Source organism: Ctenopharyngodon idella, chromosome 13 (genome assembly GCF_019924925.1).
Source record: "Ctenopharyngodon idella isolate HZGC_01 chromosome 13, HZGC01, whole genome shotgun sequence".
Classification (NCBI taxonomy): Eukaryota; Metazoa; Chordata; class Actinopteri; order Cypriniformes; family Xenocyprididae; genus Ctenopharyngodon; species Ctenopharyngodon idella.
In genome coordinates, this window is record NC_067232.1 from 1,559,989 (window position 1) to 1,578,647 (window position 18,659).

The 18,659-nt window shown below is 36.2% G+C and overlaps 2 protein-coding genes across 3 annotated transcripts in view; one reads left to right on the forward strand and one right to left on the reverse strand.

Moving 5' to 3' along the window:
* LOC127524501 (rhotekin-like) overlaps positions 1-3,772 on the forward strand; it is a 38,671-nt gene extending 34,899 nt beyond the window's left edge. For both annotated transcript variants that reach the window (XM_051916033.1, XM_051916032.1), the window contains one exon: positions 2,605-3,772. Coding sequence is in view for 1 of the 2 variants with exons in the window: in XM_051916032.1 (XP_051771992.1) it covers positions 2,605-2,611 (7 nt within the window). In the remaining variant the exon portion in view is untranslated. The remainder of the gene's footprint in view (positions 1-2,604) is intronic.
* Positions 3,773-4,310: 538 nt separating this feature from the next.
* On the reverse strand, positions 4,311-18,606 carry LOC127524498 (uncharacterized). Its single transcript, XM_051916028.1, has 6 exons — positions 10,201-18,606; positions 8,265-8,415; positions 8,127-8,179; positions 7,720-7,817; positions 7,011-7,176; positions 4,311-6,078 (listed from the first exon to the last, which is right to left on the reverse strand). Exons 2-6 carry the CDS (start codon positions 8,407-8,409, stop codon positions 4,756-4,758), a joined length of 1,785 nt encoding a protein of 594 aa, XP_051771988.1. The 5' UTR covers positions 8,410-8,415; positions 10,201-18,606; the 3' UTR covers positions 4,311-4,755.
* Positions 18,607-18,659: the final 53 nt, after the last annotated feature.

Below are 18,659 nucleotides of genomic sequence, written 5' to 3' on the forward strand. Positions count from 1 at the left end.
GCCAATAGCGATCGGTAGCCGATTAATTGGAGCACCCCATTACTAACCATGGTTTGAAGAAGTTTTTTTTTTTTTTTTTCTTGTTATTGTTGTCCCAATTGGTTATGCAGTGTCACACCTACCTTGTGACTGTTCACTTCTGTCATACTGTTGCCAACCATTCTTACTTGAGGTTAGACATAGAAGGAATTGGGGAATGTGAAATCTCAGGCAAGTACTGCTGCATCTGTTCTGTATAAATGTGCCAGTGCAGATGGGTGACATTCCAGTGGCCACTTGCTCGTCTATGTTAATTACTATTTGCAACGTGTGGGCTGCTTCTACACATGTCTACACATGTGTCTTAATTCACCCAGAAGACCTGAGTCTTACTATTTTTTGTATTTGCACGTACTGTAGCTTAAGGAAGTTATGGATAAATTAAACCTGACCCTGGTTTTTGTCGTTCCTCATGTTGAGCATTCCTGAACAAGTAATTGTTATGAATGTTTAGCTATGAAAATGCACATTTATGTTTGTGTTTTTATTTGTGAGTGTTATTGTGTACACTGCCATTCAAAAGTTTGGGGTTAGTACGATTTTAAGATTAACTTGATCAAAAGTGAAAGTTTTGAACTTTCTAATCATCAAATAAAACTGAAAAAATAAGTATCATGGTTTCCACAAAAACACATCACACCTGTAATTAACATTGACAATAAATATTTCTTGAGCACCAAATCAACATATTAGAATGATTTCTGAAGGATCATGTGAGGAATAAATTAAATTCACAGCAATCGCAGGAATAAAATTCATTTAAAATACAAAACAGTTCTTTTAAATTGTAATCATATTTAACAATGTTACAGTTTTTACTGTATTTTGATCAAATAAATGCATCCTTGGTGTGCACTTTGGAGAGACATCTTTCAAAAACATAAAAAAAAAGCTAAACATCCAATGGAGGCCTCACTGAGCCATTGGATTTCATCAAAAATATTTTAATTTGTGTCCTGAAGATGAACGAAGGTCTTACGGGTGTGGAACGACATGAGGGTGAATAATTAATGACAGAATTTTCATTTCTGGGTGAACTAACCCTTTAATCATAGCTTTAAAAATGGCTTTGTAAAACACCGATTTCAGAAGTACAGATTACTAACACCTGGACTATGGAGTCCTGAACTAAAATAAACATGATTAAACAATATATACACGCATACATTCCTTATTAGTATTACGTCAGCTAGGGGTAAGACCTAATAAATGAAAGAAAAGAAAAGATTGAAAGGATTCCAGCAGGCCGTCAGACCAAAAGGACCAAAGAAAACACAATAAACTATAAGGTTAATTTATTGTAAATTACGGAAGAAAATAAAAATAAATTAGTAGAGTTCGTTAAAGGGACCCACGGCAGAAACGAGATGAGATAATACACAGATTATACCCTATGTTTAATAAATAGACATTTATTAATAAGTATAATTAATAATAATTAAACAATAAACATTTATTAAATTGCTTATTAATAAATGTTCACACTTTGATTATTATTGTTGCCTCTAGTAATTATGTGTCTGAATTTTAATTTCAAACCTATTTTGGGTTAATTTTAAACCAGCCAAATAGTAATTTTTAAACTATAGTTGGGTTAAATAAAACTGCCCAGCGTGTTGGGCAAACATTTAACCCAACCGCTGGGTTTGTCCATATTCAACCCAACTTGGGTTGTTTTTAACCCAACATTTTTAGTGTGTAATAAATCAATCAATACGGTGACATTTTTCAAGAGAGGCCCAAGGCCCAAAATAATCATCTAATTAAATAAATAAGCAGCATAAATAACCTATCATAAAGAAAAGAAAAATAATTACAATCAGCCTTACCTAACTACACTACACTTAGCAAAAACAGTATAAATGAGGTTCAAACAAAAAGGTCAGGTCTCTCTTACATTAGTACCACATTCTAAATGAAACAAACGATCAAAAGAAACACTCAAAGCACTAAGAAAACATTTTGGTCTGGCGGCTGGCAGGAAGTCTGGACCAGTGTGACCTGCAGCTCGCTTCTGACGAGTGGAAGAGGCGTTTTAAAAGGACTGCCCGCTGATCACCCAATTACCGCTGGCAGGCGGCAGCACACTTGACAAATCAGCGGTGGTCTGAAACTCAAAAAAAACAACATTGAAAAGGATACACAAATATTTAAAAAAAAAAATTATGTAGTTTTGAAGGCACAAACATGCACGTACACGTCAGAGCCATAGCCTTGTGGGCAGCGGTCCAACATTTCAGGCAACCCAAGTTTGTGGTCCTATCCTGATCCTGTGCCCCTTTCTCCTCCCCTATCCCTTCCTTTCTCCCCTTGACTGTACTGTCCAATAAGGACAAAAATGCCCAAAAACATAACATAAAACAAAACAAAACAAAAAACACATGTATGTACACATGCAGATGCCATAGATTACATAAATTACTTTTTCTCACACAGTGACTTTTCCAGTTTAGATTTAACCAGAACCCAAGACATAATGGGTGCCAGACCACAAGGAAAACAAAACAGAAATTTTTTATATAATTTGTTTTTTCACACTCCTCTCTCTCTCCTTCTTTATTTCAGTTACTGAAAGGATGGAACAAGACTAAAGACTTTTTTGTGCACAGCTCAACACACCCCAAAGCAGCACAGCACACACAAATCTTTGCCAGCTTTAGTGTGCAACACTTTTTTTGGGAAACCAAAATTCATTTGTTTATTTTTTTATAATGTTATAGACCTATTTATTGTCAAATTCATAATGCACACACAAGTTCTTAACCAATTTCCTTATTATTTGTCATGATCACAGAATTAACCCTAATATTAGATGACTGTACTTTATCCCACTTCACTAATTACCAAATAAATTAATCTAATTAACTTTGATATTTGATTTGAAATTATGTGAGAATTAAGAAATTGTAGAGTGTTACAACAGACAATAAACTTGCACAGCTACATAGGAAATTGGTTGCCATGCAGGGAAAACAGTCAACTGTGCAAAATAAGAATGTTGCTGTTGACCAATTAGAAGTAAGCATTCTAAAGAGCTATATAATCATTTAAAATGTGGTTATGCTATAAAAGCTTTTTAAATGTTTTCTTCTAATTTAGTTATTTCTCAGTTTACAATTGTTAAGGTGTGAAAAACATACTATACATGTATAGCGCCAGACCATTACTGAGCATTAAGTTTGATTCTACAGCCCTTATTGGCTGTTTAACTTGATCCCCTGCGGAATCAGGACTTCTTTTACATGTGGTGCTGGATTAAAATGCTGCTGGATTAAAATCTTCTGCTACAAGCTATGGAAATCCTGCATGACAAGAGTTTGACAGATGAAAGCTTTTGTTTTTGTTTTGCTTTTATTGGCTAGTAGTAAGTAATTATTAAATCACCCTAGGCCAGAGAATTGAGCAACCACATCTCAGCTCAAACTTTAAATTAAGACAGGTAGCAAATTCAAAATATCTGTGTTAGGAGAATGCCTTTTGCTTCCATATTATCAAATCAACAAACCAACACTGTTTCAGATCGATATGAATGTAACCCCAACACTAAACCTTATTGGATTTTAATTTTGGATTCATCAAGATTAATAACAAATTGTTGGTGATACTGTAGCTGGAAAAGTAGGCTGCATTGACAATAGGTATGAACCTGTTGTTTCTTCGTGTATATGACAATTATGTTCTCAAAATGTTTTTATAGTGCCAAGATAATAAAATGAATGTTTGGAAATCCCCATTTCTTGTTTGTTTGCTTTGTTTGATTTTGATTATGTGTGAAGGGGAAGTATGAAGGGGAATATGCATGTATCGAGAGTAAAGTGCATAATATTCTAGTAGGTTCCTGCGCAACCAGTAAAACAACTTGTGTACGTGATACCTACCTAACATATTCTTAGAAATTCAGAGGTACTGTATCTCAGGAGTTTTATATTCGGTACAAAAGTATACAAAATAATGGAGACAATCGCAACACCTAATCTAAAGTGTTTAGAGTCATACTAAGGCCACGTTCACACAGCAGCAGAATACAGTTGTCAGTCCTGTATTTAAGTCCTTAATACGGTTACATTTGTTCACACACAGTACATTTTTTTTTTTTTACGGGAGTGACAACAACATTTTATAACCGAACTCACACCCAGTAAATTCCCCACCCCCCACCCCATGCAGGCCACTGTCTCAACTGTAACTTTTTTTTATTTTATATAGTGATATTCTGTTCTTCATTTGGGAGCAAATTTTATGTTATTGTGCACAGTAAAAAACTATTAGAATTATTCTAAAAAAACATTTATTAAATCTCTTTTTGCCATTAAAGAAATAAGAAGAATTGTGAAGTAATATGACAGAAACAAATCAAGGTTATTTATCCATTTTAAAAATAAAATATAAACAATAATTACAAAAAAGTTCTATGCTTTGCTGCCAAGGTATCAGTGTTTCTTCATAGAGTCTTGCTAAAAAGTTAACAAAAATGTACCATTGCATACAAATTAAGAGTATTTACAGACTAAACACAAACTTTTTTCCCTGAGTTGTCCCTTTTTATGTTTATATACATTTTATGCAAAAGGTTTAATCGCTAAAAAGCATCTGTCATGTCCATCCTCAACATTTCTCTTTTCAGTTCATCTTTTCAGAAATCCTTGAGTGATGCAATAAGAGAGTCTGATCTGGCAAGATTACGGCATTGACCAAGGTCAAAAACTTTTCAAATTCTTAAAATGTCTGCCCACTATCCAGTCTATAGGGCAGGTGTGCCAGAAGGAATTTGAGGTGGTCTGATGTCAAAGGTGGAGAAGTTGAGATTTCCTTTGCTCCATTGTTAGATGTTGCCATCACTTTCTCTGACTTTCTTCCATGCTTCATGATCAAAGAGAGTGGAGTGTCTTCACTGAAACTGGGGGGTCTGACGTTCATGCTTTCATGGTTGTTTGTCATAGGAACTTGTGCCTGTTTAGGTTGAAAGGGCTTGTGTATATCCCTGTCCAGAGAGTGCTTGAGATAGCTGTTTACATGAAACATCTGGAGCTTCTTTATACCGTTATCTCGAGGGATCATATCAGAAAGGTTCCTGAAAGGGCTCTTCAGACTCAAATTGGCTGGCTCCTCACATGTGGTGGAACTCTCGGATGTTTCTGAATGTGATCGCATGGATAACTTGTGCGCGGGTTGTGCTTCAGCTTTGGTTGGGCTTTGAGAAACAGGCCCGTTTCCCGACAATGCCTGGTTGGAAACCAGTCCTCTCCTAATGAGCTCCTGTAGAAGCTTTAGAGGAATCTGAATTTCCATTTTGCCATTGGGATCTACGGGTGGGTGTCCATGGGCATTGCTTTGGTTTAAGATCCCTCCTAACTTAGGCGTAGGTGCACCAGGAGACTCTTCCTTCCACCAGTCTACGTATTGGTCGCGTTCCTGTGCTTTCATAGAGAGTGCTTCGGAGTAGTTTAGTCTACGATTGAATAGATTGACTGAAGGAGGACTTGCTCTACGTGGGACTGGATTGGCACTGGACGTGAGATCAATGACATCAGCCATCACTGGGCTCGGTCCTGCTCGGACAGTCCCTGTACTTCCTTCTCCTGAGGAAGTTTCATCCACTGTTTCCCCTTGTTCTGCACCTTCTTCGGTCGTCAAACCCCTTGGAGGGTAAAGAGGTGAGGCTTTGTTGAGGAATTTGGGCTTCTTAGAGGGAGGTGGGGCGAAAGATGATGGCGTGTCACTCAGCGTCTCAAGACTGTTTTCTTTCCTACTGAGGTTGAGAGGTTCCTCCAAACCGGTTGATGACTTGTACTCTTTTGCCAGGTAGCGTAGCCTATCTAGTGGCTGTTTGCTCTGAACCTCCACAGAGGACGTGCCCAAGTACGAGGCAGGTGTTCGGGGAACGTCTTGAGAAGGGTTGAGGCTTAGGTGGGGCAGTGCAGATTCTCGAAGTGCGATATAACTGGGTAGAGGTGTACTGCCGTGTGGGAAGTATGAAGCGACGTTCAAAGGCATGTTAAAAACCGGTCTCTGATGCTCAGTAAACATGTTCGGCGAGGTCTTTAGAGGAAAAATAAAAAAGAGTAGCATTTCATTAATTCAACACTCTCATAAAACCTTGTCGTTTCCATTTCTAGAATGTTGTTGTGTTAAAAATGTTTAAAGGATTAGTTCACTTTCAAATGAAAATTACCCCAAGCTTTACTCACCCTCAAGCCATCCTAGGTGTATATGACTTTCTTCTTTCTGAAGAACACAATTGGAGATATATTAATAAAAAATCCTGACGCATCGAGCTTTAAAATGGCAGTGAGTGGGATCAATGAGTAAGAGATGAACAAAGTGTCTCCATCCACATCCATCCATCATAAACATACTCCACACGGCTATTAAAGGCCTTCTAAAGCGAAGCGATGCGTTTGTGTAAAAAAAAAAAAATCCATATAGTTATGATGTAAAATATCTAGCTTCCGCCAGACCCCCTTCCGTATTGAAATTACGAAAAAAAATGGAACTGGCATCGCGTCAGTTAAGCTTTTTGCATAAGTTGAATAGGGAAGGCGTAGGACGTAGCGTAAGCTTTTTGAACTGCGAGAGTTTTACACTTTCTTCTTGAGTTGAATACGGAAGGCGGTCTGGCGGAAGCTAGATATTTTACTTCATAACTTGTTAAATATGGATTTATTTATTTTTACACAAATGTATCGCTTCACTTCAGACAGCCTTTATTAACCCCCCAGAGCTGTGTGGAGTACGTTTATGATTGATGGATGTGGATGGAGGCACTTTCTTCAGCTCATATTCGATCCCGTTCACTGCCATTATAAAGTTCGGATGCGTCAGGATATTTATTAATATATCTCCGACTGTGTTAATCAGAAAGAAGAAAGTCATATACACCTAGAATGGCTTTAGGGTGAGTAAAGCTTGGGGTACTTTTCATTTGAAAGTGAACTAATCCTTTAATATATTAAGTTTTTAACATGTCATACCTGAGGGAATGCCGGGAGGTGTCGGAAATCTACCCGTTTGCCGTTCCTGGGGTATTCATGCTCAAAGTCGTAACTGCTGGAATGGAAGCGCTTTTGTGATCGAGGCGTCCTGAAGACAATATCGTCCCTGTATCCACTTTGGTGACACTCATAAGGAAGAAGTAGTCTGGTTGGACAAAAAGAGGAAAGTTTTTTTTAAAACAATTATATTATTAATAATACATTTTTACTACATAAAAATGTAGGTCACACTTTAGATTTGGGTCCAACTCTCACTCTTAACTAACAATTAACTATGACTTTTGCCTCAATAAACTCCTAATTACTGCTTATTAATAGTTAGTAAGGTACAGTAGTTGTTAAGTTAGGTATTGGGTAGGACTAAGGAATGTAGAATAAGGTCATGCAGAATAAGGAATTAATATGTGCTTTATAAGTATTAATAAACAGTCAATATGCAAGCTAATAAGCAACTAGTCAATAGTGAGAATTGGACCCTACACTAAAGTTACCAAACTGTAAGCAGCTGCTGTTTAAAGGTCAATTCACACTTCACTGACAGGCGCAGACCAACGCCAACAGTCACCAGATAATAGCACATCACTTCTCAGACATTCCAAGAGTGACAAATGTTCATCATTAGTCAATCAAATTCGACAAATTGTCTGTCTTTGCAATGTGAATTGGGCCTAAGGTTACACGCACTTACTTTTCATAGTGTCTGCGAGTGCAGGTGGCTGCACTGGTGCTGCGTGGGTTTCCGCCAAGTATGTTGTAAACTTTCTTCCACAACTGCTGCGTAGTAACCTGGAGATCACACACACAGGGTGTGTATATTTATAGCTGGCACATGAAAGTCAACAAAACATTTTTCTTGGGAATAATCTGAAGTTATTAATACCATTCGAAGTATGCAATCAGTTATTTAAAAAAACAAAACAAAAAAAATACAAAGAAAGATGCTGATAGTAAGCAAAAAAATAATTAAATAGCTATTGCGGTTTTTGCAAAAGAACCCCGGAAACAATCAATCACTTTTCTGTCATGCAATGACAATAGTGAAATTCTAAAGAAAGTCTAAGATGGAGTCATTTTTTTTTAAAATTGTCATTTTACCTGTTGATAGCCTCCTAGCTCCTTTACCGTCTTGTACATTAGGAACATATCGACTGAAAAGAAAAGAAAATGTCGATTTTAATACTCTGAAATAAGCTTGTTTTAGACATATGTTCACTACTTGTCTCTCTCACTCACTCTGTTTGAAGCCTAGATGAGGTATTCTCTCAATTGGTGTGTCTCTCTGTTTCATAAAGAGGTAGAGGTCTTTGAGGAATCTCTCCTCTGTCATCTCATCTCCCGGTTCTGAGCTCCTCTCCTGCAGGCTGTCCCGTTCCATCATGCTGACCTGGAAATACAGTATCAGCATATTGATAACATGCTACCATAATACCATAAGAACAGTTTCTGTTCTAAAAGATAAAATTTTATCCAGATACACTACCAGTCAAAAGTTCGAACACACCTTTTCTTTATTATTATTATATTCCGCAATTTATTAAAGTCATCAAAGCTATGAAATCACACAAGTATGGGAATTATGTACTAATAACAGTATTTAAGGAGTTCACATGTATGCTGGACGCTTGATGGCTGCTTTTCCTTCACTCTCTGTTCTAAATAATCCAAAATAATATTTTTGCTAAGAAATTCTTAAGTAGACACATTTTCCCTCGGTTTCACAGACAAGGCTTAAGCTAGTCCCAGACTAAAATGCATGTTTGAGTTGTTTTAACTGGTATATCTTAAAATATATCAGTGTTTTTTCCCCCTCCTCTAAGGCATCTTTATAAAAGCTACTTAAATGTCCTAATTGAACTAAGGCTTAATCCTGGCTTAATCTAAACCCTGTCTGTGAAACCGGGCCTGAATGTCTTTGAAGCTAGTTTTAAAAATGTAAGTTTAAGATTAAGAGATTATTAAATTAATGATGAACAAATTTAGTGTGTCCAAACATGAGACAAAAAAAATATTCTACTTACATTTCATTATATTTTATTAAAATATATTATATAAATATTTTATTTTTTATGCCTTAAATGATGACATTATAATAGCCCTATTTATTTATTACAATTAGTCTTAATTAAACTTGATGTACAGTATCCTTTATTCATTACCTTATTGTCATTCTAATTAATTTGACCAAATACAGATTACTCTTGCACAGAGTAAATTATGCAATAAAAACCTACAAACTTTATCAGCTCATCCTTAACCTGTTAACTTTGCTAAGCATAAACAGTTAAACAATACTAACATATGATCAATCTAATGTTCTTCTTTTATCATTATATCAAACCTTCCACTAGCCTAAGATCTGTGTTCCTATTTCAAGTAAACAGATTAATATCTTAGTCAAGTTTGAGACGTTCTTGATCTGTCAAGATCATCTCATGCACTCTGTGTACCATGATATGTTACGGACTATCTTATCTAAACATGTCTGACGCACACGATGCTTATCCGCGCACGAGAAGGCAGCTTGACAGCAATATTAAATCTCTTTTTGTTGACAGCCCTTGAGACACTGCTTCTCATATTTCCTTCCTCTTTGATTTTTAGTTTTGTCCTTATTTCTTAAGTCATGTTTGGAAAGCATGGAAATTTAACTTAGCGCCACCAAAATACATCTTTAATCTCATGTTAAAAAAAAACAACAACTCAAAACCAGTGATGGATTTAATAAAATTGTGATCATTTATGTGTGATGCATAAGCTCTAAACATTGTCAGGCCTTTAAATATGTGCATGAACAAAGCTGTGGAAGCAATTACTTGACTCAAGAAATTTGTTTTTGTCTCATTGACAACTCACTAATCCGACACTGACAACGACTGATAATCATTCACTACAAGCACATTGTTACATACTATTCATCTTTAATCATGATGTAAACAGTTTAACACAATCATGTGGGATTTTGTTTAATATATTACCAATATATATATATAATGTTTGCTGAGACTTAAAAAGAACCAGAACTTGCAGTGATTTACTTTTGTCCTTGCAATGAAAGTCAATGGAGTCCAAAACAGTATTGGACCCCACTGACTTTCATTATATAGACAAATATTGCCCTTAAGTGACCATTATGTTTGACCCAAAATTTGCTTCATTCACTTTGTCTTACCTGTGTCTCCTCAGATTTATGTCAATAGGATGATGGTTTGCTGGATAGCTCCTAAGTGGAGAAGAATGTAATCCAGAGAAAGTTTAGCCAAGTATTCGGCCCTTAGCAAACTAAACGAACAGTTTGTTTCACACAAGTGCTTTGTGATGCCTACATGCCGTTTCCCTGCACTTGAATGAAATCATAGCTTCTTAGCTCTGTGATTTCTATTCAACCGTCTTCCTGTTTGGAATGTTAGGTTGGACAGGTTCTTCCTGTTCTGAAGACAGATGCCAAAACCTTTGAGTATAAATATCGCTGATAATTACTCTGAGTAGTATTGTAGTCGACCTTAAATTGGCTTTAAAAAAATGACAGGCAGTAGCATGTTTACCAACCACGCAAAACACACAATTGCGTGTATACAATATGTATAATGTTTGCTGAGATTTAAAAAGGACCCGAACTGGCAATTATTTACTTTTGCCCTCAGAAGTGTATAAAAATAAAGTAAAAAAATGCTTTTCACATGACCATTGATCAGTTTTATACATCACACTAGTCTTGCTCAGATGTTGCTTTTTCATATATAGCTTTAGACACTTTCCAAGACATAGCTTATTTAAGTATCAACATAGTTGGTAAAATTCTAATATCAGACACAAGTGTATTAATAGGCAACATTAATTTGGAATGCATACTGAGCTCATAATTTGCTAATGGAATTTGCTTTTGGAATCTGCTAACTTTTCATAGCAGACTTTGGCATCGCAACAAATCTGAGCATAGTTTGAGACATTATTGAAGAGATGAAATAATTCAGAAAACTGAAAGTGTTTTTGTTTTTTTTGAAAGTCAATGGGGTCCAAAGTTGTTAGCAAATTATGACAGAGTTTTCATTTTTGGGTGTTCTCGTGTGAGATTACTGGGTTATTTTTCTCAGAAGAAAAATGTAAGAAGCGTGAGACATAAGCAAGCGTCTCATTTTGTTCTCGATTTAAAGGGTTAGTTCACCCAAAAATGAAAATTCTGTAATTAATTACTCACCCTCATGTCGTTCCACACCCGTAAGACCTTTGTTCATCTTCGGAACACAAATTAAGATATTTTTGATGAAATCAGAGTTTGTTTGTTTTTTAATCCTCAATAGAAAGCAACGAAATTACCACATTTAAGGTCTAGAAAAGTAGTAAAAACATTGATAAGATAGTCAACATGACTACAGAGGTTCAACCTTAAAGGGTTAGTTCACCCAAAAATGAAAATTCAGTCATTAATTACTCGCCCTCATGTCGTTCCACACCCGTAAGACCTTCGTTCATCTTCAGAACACAAATTAAGATATTTTTGATAAAATCCGATGGCTCAGTGAGGCCTCCATTGCCAGCAAGATAATTAACACTTTCAGATGCCCAGAAAGCTACTAAAGACATATTTAAAACAGTTCATGTGACTACCTTAATGTTATGAAGCGACAAGAATACTTTTTGTGCACCCAAAAAAAAAAAAAAAAAAATAACGACTTTATTCAACAATATCTAGTGATGGGTGATTTCAAAACACTGTTTCATGAAGCTTCAAAGCTTTATGAATCTTTTGTTTCGAATCAGTGGTTTGGAGCGTACACGTCCCCCAGTGGTAAACCACTGAAATTTTGAAACACTTATGATGCAACGAAGCCTTGTTTACTGAAATCATGTGACTTTGGCATAGTGTTGCACGATATACCGGTATTAGAAAAGTATCGCGATACCCTGCTTTTAAAAACTGTCCGGTTCTTCATTTTATTAGTATGAAGTGCACCACACTGCTTCTAAGGAACATTGAGTGCGTGTTTATTCCTCTCAACTGCGCAACAGCTTTTATGGTGACGAAACGAGAGGTAAAAATATGGCATTATTTTGCTTACACTGCCAACAGTCTGGGCAAGCCCACGGACACCACAAATCCCGTCTGCAAAAGATGTTACAAAATAACGCAAGTGAAGGGAGCCAACACATCCAACTTGGCAAAGCATCTTGCCGACAAACATCCCGATTTGTACAAAGAATTTAAAGAGCGACAGGTTAGTGAATGTGATACCAGCATTATGTTTATGCTCTCAAACATTAAATGAGTGTTATTTATTTATTTTACTCGTGCAAGCAGACCTCTGCAAAGAGGTGTATTATTGAGTGTATCTGGTTGCAAAAATAAAATTAATTTAAAAATACATAAATATGTGAAGGGTATATACAGTTATTTTAAACCAATTTATGCTTTATTAACATTGCTGTAATTATTTACAATAATCTTACTCATTGTCAAAAACACCTACATGTATAAAAAAAAAAAACAGGAAAAAAGCATAACAGCAAATAATTTACAATTTTATCGAGCATGAAAATGATAAACATTAAAAGTATCTAAGTCTGTAACTTCATGGCAATAAAGTTCAAATCCAGAATTATCAGCCTGCACACTGGTGTGCTAAAGAAGACTGAACACAAAAGACTCATTACATCTCCTTGGTGAAGGTCTGTGCTATCAAACTAAGAAAGTAAATTATAAAAGTGTTAAAACATTAGCATAATTTATCCATCTCCCCCACCCCCACAGCCAAACAAACCGATGCCAACAGAACCAGCCACCACGCAGATGAGGCAGCCCTCCCTTCCAGCTGTTTTTCAAGCACACCACAGATATGACAGACTCAAAAGATACAAAAAGATTAAACAAAGCAGTAGCTGAGTTTATCTGTCTTGATCAGAACGTGTGTTTAGCACATCAGGCTTTATCTGCAGTCCTAGACGCATTAGACTGACTGAGGAGCACATTGACACTTTTGTTTTCCAGGCTAAGAACCTGAAAATGACCAAAGAACTGTCCAGAAAATAAGTCCAAGAGAAAATAGGACAAAAAAATAAATAAATAAATAAAAATTATGGTTTTCACATATCCACGTTCTGTTGACAAAAATCTTTCTATTGTGAACTAATAGTTATTCATTTTATTTTTTAAAACATGTAGTTCAGCAGCTGACAAATTCATTTATATTTTTATTTTTAGTTTAAACAGTTCACATTCCCTCTCTGTCTCAGCAGACAGCAAAATGAGAAGAAGCTTTTTGTTTATTAATAAAAACAACAACAAAGTGTTCTGTCATATGTTATTTATTTACTTTTCCTGCTGTTTTAGGTTTTTGCCATAGTATCGTTTAAGTATCGGTATCGTGATATTTAAGTTGGGTATCGTATCGAAGTCAAAATTTTGGTATTGTGACAACACTACTTTGGCAGTTTGATACACGCTTCGAACCACTGATTCAAAACAAAAGATTCGTAAAGCTTCATGAAGCAGTGTTTTGAAATCGCTAATCACTAGATATTGTCATAAAGCCGTTATTTTGGGGGGTTTTTGCCGCACAAATAGTATTCTCGTCGCTTCATACCATTAAGGTTGAACCACTGTAGTCACATGAACTGTTTTAAATATGTCTTTAGTAGCTTTCTGGGCATTGAAAGTGTTAATTATCTGGCAGTGGAGGCCAGTGGAGGATTTTATCAAAAATATCTTAATTTGTGTTGTGAAGATGAACGAAGGTCTTACAGGTTTGGAACGGCATGAGGGTGAGTAATTAATGACAGAATTTAAATTTTTGGGTGAACTAACCCTTTAATGTTATGAAGCGGCGAGAATACTTTTTGTGCGCAAAAACAAAACAAAAATAATAACTACTTTTCTGTACCTTGAATGTGGTAATTTCGAGACTGTCCTCCTCCAAAAAATGACCCTATAGGTCGTTTTTCAAGCACCTTTTTACAACCTATTGACGTTTTAAAGTCATGCGCCCTCTAGCTGGCGTGAAAACAATGACAGTGTTGTGTTGCGTCTTTCGTCATGAAATGACGTATGATCATCATTATCAATCAAAATGCGTGTTCATTTAAATGCAACGTGTGGACTTTTTACACGGTCCCTTACCCGCTATTTGTCCTATTTCCATTTAGCAAAAATCTTTTTTTTAATAACGACTACACCTACCCCAACCCCAACCCCAACCCTAAACCTAAACCTAGTGATTTATAGTGCATATACACTTTATGAGCACATGCGTTCCCTGGGATCGAACCCACGATCGCATGATCACGACTGCATATTGTTATATATTGCAATGCTCTACCAATTGAGTTACGCGAAACCCGAAATATGATGCAGATAAAAGGGGAACAATGCATGAAAATGAAAGTGTCCTGTTGTCGATAGGGGCGCAACTTTAGCAAACGTTTCTATAGGTCGTATTTCATGCATGAAAATGAAAGTGTCCTGCTGTCGATAGGTGCGCAACTTTAGCAAACGCTCCAATGGGTCGTATTTCATGCATTAAAATGAAAGTGTCCTGTTGTCGATAGGGGCGCAACTTTAGTAAACACTTCTATGGGTCGTATTTCATGCATTAAAATGAAAGTGTCCTGTTGTTGATAGGGGCGCAACTTTAGCAAACGCTCCAATGGGTCATATTTCATGCATTAAAATGAAAGTGTCCTGTTGTCGATAGGTGCGCAACTTTAGCAAACGCTCCAATGGGTCGTATTTCATGCATTAAAATGAAAGTGTCCTGTTGTCGATAGGGGCGCAACTTTAGTAAACACTTCTATGGGTCGTATTTCATGCATTAAAATGAAAGTGTCCTGTTGTTGATAGGGGCGCAACTTTAGCAAACGCTCCAATGGGTCGTATTTCATGCATTAAAATGAAAGTGTCCTGTTGTCGATAGGGGCGCAACTTTAGCAAACGCTCCAATGGGTCATATTTCATGCATTAAAATGAAAGTGTCCTGTTGTCGATAGGGGCGCAACTTTAGCAAACGCTCCAATGGGTCGTATTTCATGCATTAAAATGAAAGTGTCCTGTTGTCGATAGGGGCGCAACTTTAGTAAACACTTCTATGGGTCGTATTTCATGCATTAAAATGAAAGTGTCCTGTTGTCGATAGGGGCGGAACTTTAGCAAACGCTCCAATGGGTCGTATTTCAGGAAAGTGACAAACGACCTATATGGGTGTATTGGTTGGAGGATATATTGGTAATTTCATTGCTTTCTATTGAGGATAAAAAAAAAAAACTCTCGGATTTCATCAAAAATATCTTAATTTGTGTTCCAAAGATGAACGAAAGTCTTACGGGTTTGGAACAACATGAGGGTGAGTAATTAATGACAGAAATTTCATTTTTGGGTGAACTAACCCTTTAATCTCATTGTAGTCTGAAAGAAACAATTGTTCTTGTGTAATGTGTTATTGCTAGACAATACAGTTTTGTTGGACAGAACTTCTTGTGGTTTAAGTGGACTTAAACTTACTCACTGGCTGTCTGCAGGTTCATCTAAAGTTGGCACTTGGGATTGCTTTTCTCATTTCCAGACAATGAGAAAACAACACCACAAATAGAACATGTTCTCGCATTTCCCTCCATAATAGTAACTTGAGCGGAAAATATGTCACTATACAAATAGAGACAGCTTAGAAAGAAATTATGTAAGTCTTGACTATCGCAGCACCCTTAGGAGACATAGTTGTCAACTAGATCTAGAAATGGCATGCTAAAAACAGTGTTAAAATGAGTCGATTTATCATGTTTAAAACCATTCATTTGTAGTGATGCTTGACAGAATGTTGAGACCTGAAGTGCGACAGTGTTGACATGTTTGTTTGCCAGTGTTTTTGTCTACTTGTGTTGTCTGTCTTTTTCTTTGTGCTTGTCTACACTTAAACTACAATATTTTTAAGGGCATGCGCTACAACAATACCACAATTTTCTTGTCTTGAAAAACCTGTTTTGTTTTCTTATTGAAACACCGGCTGCTGGAAAATGTATAAGTGGATACAGTGGCTCCAGGAAGTATTTTGTTCTTAATGCACACTTAAAAAGATATATTAGAAACCAGGTGTCATTTATTATGAGAAATATAGTACTAGTACACTTTGTAAAGCAAAACGTGTCACAGAAATAAGCTTGTTATAGGTTTTAAATGATACAAAATTTTTCAAAATGAACACAGAATACTACAGTACCTCCACTAAAATCATCTTGAGAGCGGCTGGTTAAGAGTCATTGCAAAAATGTCTCAGAGAAGTCAAAACGGTAACACTTTATTTTACGGTACAAATTATGCATAATTACTAACCCTAAACAAAAAACCCTAACCCTAACTGTAACTCTATAGTAAGTACATGTAGTAAATTAATAGTACTCAGTACTTATTTGAGTAATTACAATGTAACTACGGCACTAAAATAAAGTTTAACCCTCAAAACTGTTCATTCTTGGTCCCCTGTATCTAATGAGCAGTCGTTTTTTTAAAGATCGATCTAAGATTAGATTGCAGCTGACTGCACTGCAGCACATTTACATTAATGTAAAAGGACATTGCGGGAAAACTCCCCTTGAAAAATATGCAGAGCATAATTTCCTCATTTCTTTCTTAGACATCCTGATTAGCAACTATGCGACATGATGAAATGATTGGCAGTAAATTGAAAACCTATTTCCTGGCAGCATCTTTTTCTAAAACGTTTACAACAGTTTCCACATTTTTCTTGTCCGTTCAACAGATTTTTTTTGGTCAACTCACACTGATCATGCACATACATTCTCAAAAACACGTGCCTTGCTTGAAATGCATCATTCCGTAGGGACATTTATACTTTTTGTACTTTTTGCGATGGGCAATTTGTCTTTGTATGCAAGAGGAAGCTTGTTTAGTTGTCAAGAAGGGTTTTTTTTTTATAATCTGAAGGTGCAGGTTTTTTTTTTTTTTTTTTAATTGTTTTGTTGAGCATAATTTGTGGTTGTTATCATTCACCAGTGGAAAATGCCAACATGCACAATCTGTTGACACTCGGTCCAATTTATCGCTGTTCTGTGGCTTGCTACCTGTCCTAGTGAAACCACAAAACAAATATATCCCTGCTATACATCCACTGATATGGTATAGAATTATATAGCTTTATGTGGATTAAAATTGCTCTTTGAATGTTATTTAAACATTTGTAATCTAATCATTTTCGTTTACATGTTAGTTTTGACTTGTGAATGATTTGTCTGGATAAGTGCATCACAAACTATTTTCGAAACTGCAAAGATCACAGTTTCTTTTTTACATAATCAGATTAATATTCACGAGACAAGCATGTGCCAGCTCACCCTCTTTGAACTAGTCACCAGATTCAAATAACTCCCTGATAGTTTTCAGAAAATGACGTAGGTGTACAAAGCATTTAAAATATGCTATTGACAGGTTCTCATGATTGCCATTATCAGATGAACAGAATTGCAACAAGATCTGTTTTCCAAGTACAAATAACAATGAATTTTTAGAATGTCAGTGGTGCATTTACACCTGCATCAACATTACAGTTCTTGTGGTGAAAGTTTCCTTGGATTCTATTATTCTCTAAAGCAATATTTGCTTATAAAATATCATACCTATGTGATCTTTGTTTGTACTGATTATTGCTCTGTAAACTGTTTGTTAATTAGTGTGATTCAGTTCTCGTATCAGTCATGGGAACAGCTGACACAATGACTGATTCATTTCTTGTATTCTTTTGAGAAGAGATATCCATCTACAATTTATATAATACAAAAACATATAATCAGATCGATAACATGAATAGAGGGTATGCATAGACGTCACTTTCCCGGCGGACTGAGTGGCAAAAGAGCCTGCTGCTTGACTGGATTTAATAGGGGAAACTGTGAGTAAAACAAGAGATTACACTAAAGGTTGGGCTCAAAAGTGTTCCTTATAACATGTCAAAGAAACCTAATCCATGGATATTGACATGCAGCCAGAAATCGTGTTTCCTGACATTTATATGTGCCTGATTTCGACGCCGGGGAAATACATAAAGCAAATCTGCCTGTGTTGATATATATAATTACAATCAATATATACAATAACAGCTGGGGGCTCGTCCGGGATATTTCCAAGAAACAAGGGACTGAGAGGTCATCATCCATCACAGGTAAGTTGTTTTTAATGATTTCCTGTGGTGGTAGGATTGATTGATCTCATAATAGGTAGTGTTATCCTTGGATGGAGCTCTGAGAGAGTTGTTTAAAAACACCCAATTATGCTGAATATAAGATGGTAAATATTTAATTGATGAGTTGTCAATACAATATATAACAATACAATATATAGGGTATGATTTTACCCCAAAATCCACCATTTTGACACATAATGATAACCGCAAATCCACGTTTCTCTGCCTGGAGCCCAGTTGTTTCTGTGATTTGCAGTGATCCATTTGCTTCTTTTTTTCAGTAGCTTTCAGCAGTCTGTAAAAATATACCTTAGATTTCTTGTCAAATCTATTTGTACAGTCAATCGCAAAGCTCTTTCCCATTTTGGATGTGTTTTATGTAGCATTTGCACTGAAAACCAATTCAGCCACTCAGTCTTTTTGCCACTCAGTGAGCGTAACCGCGGTCACA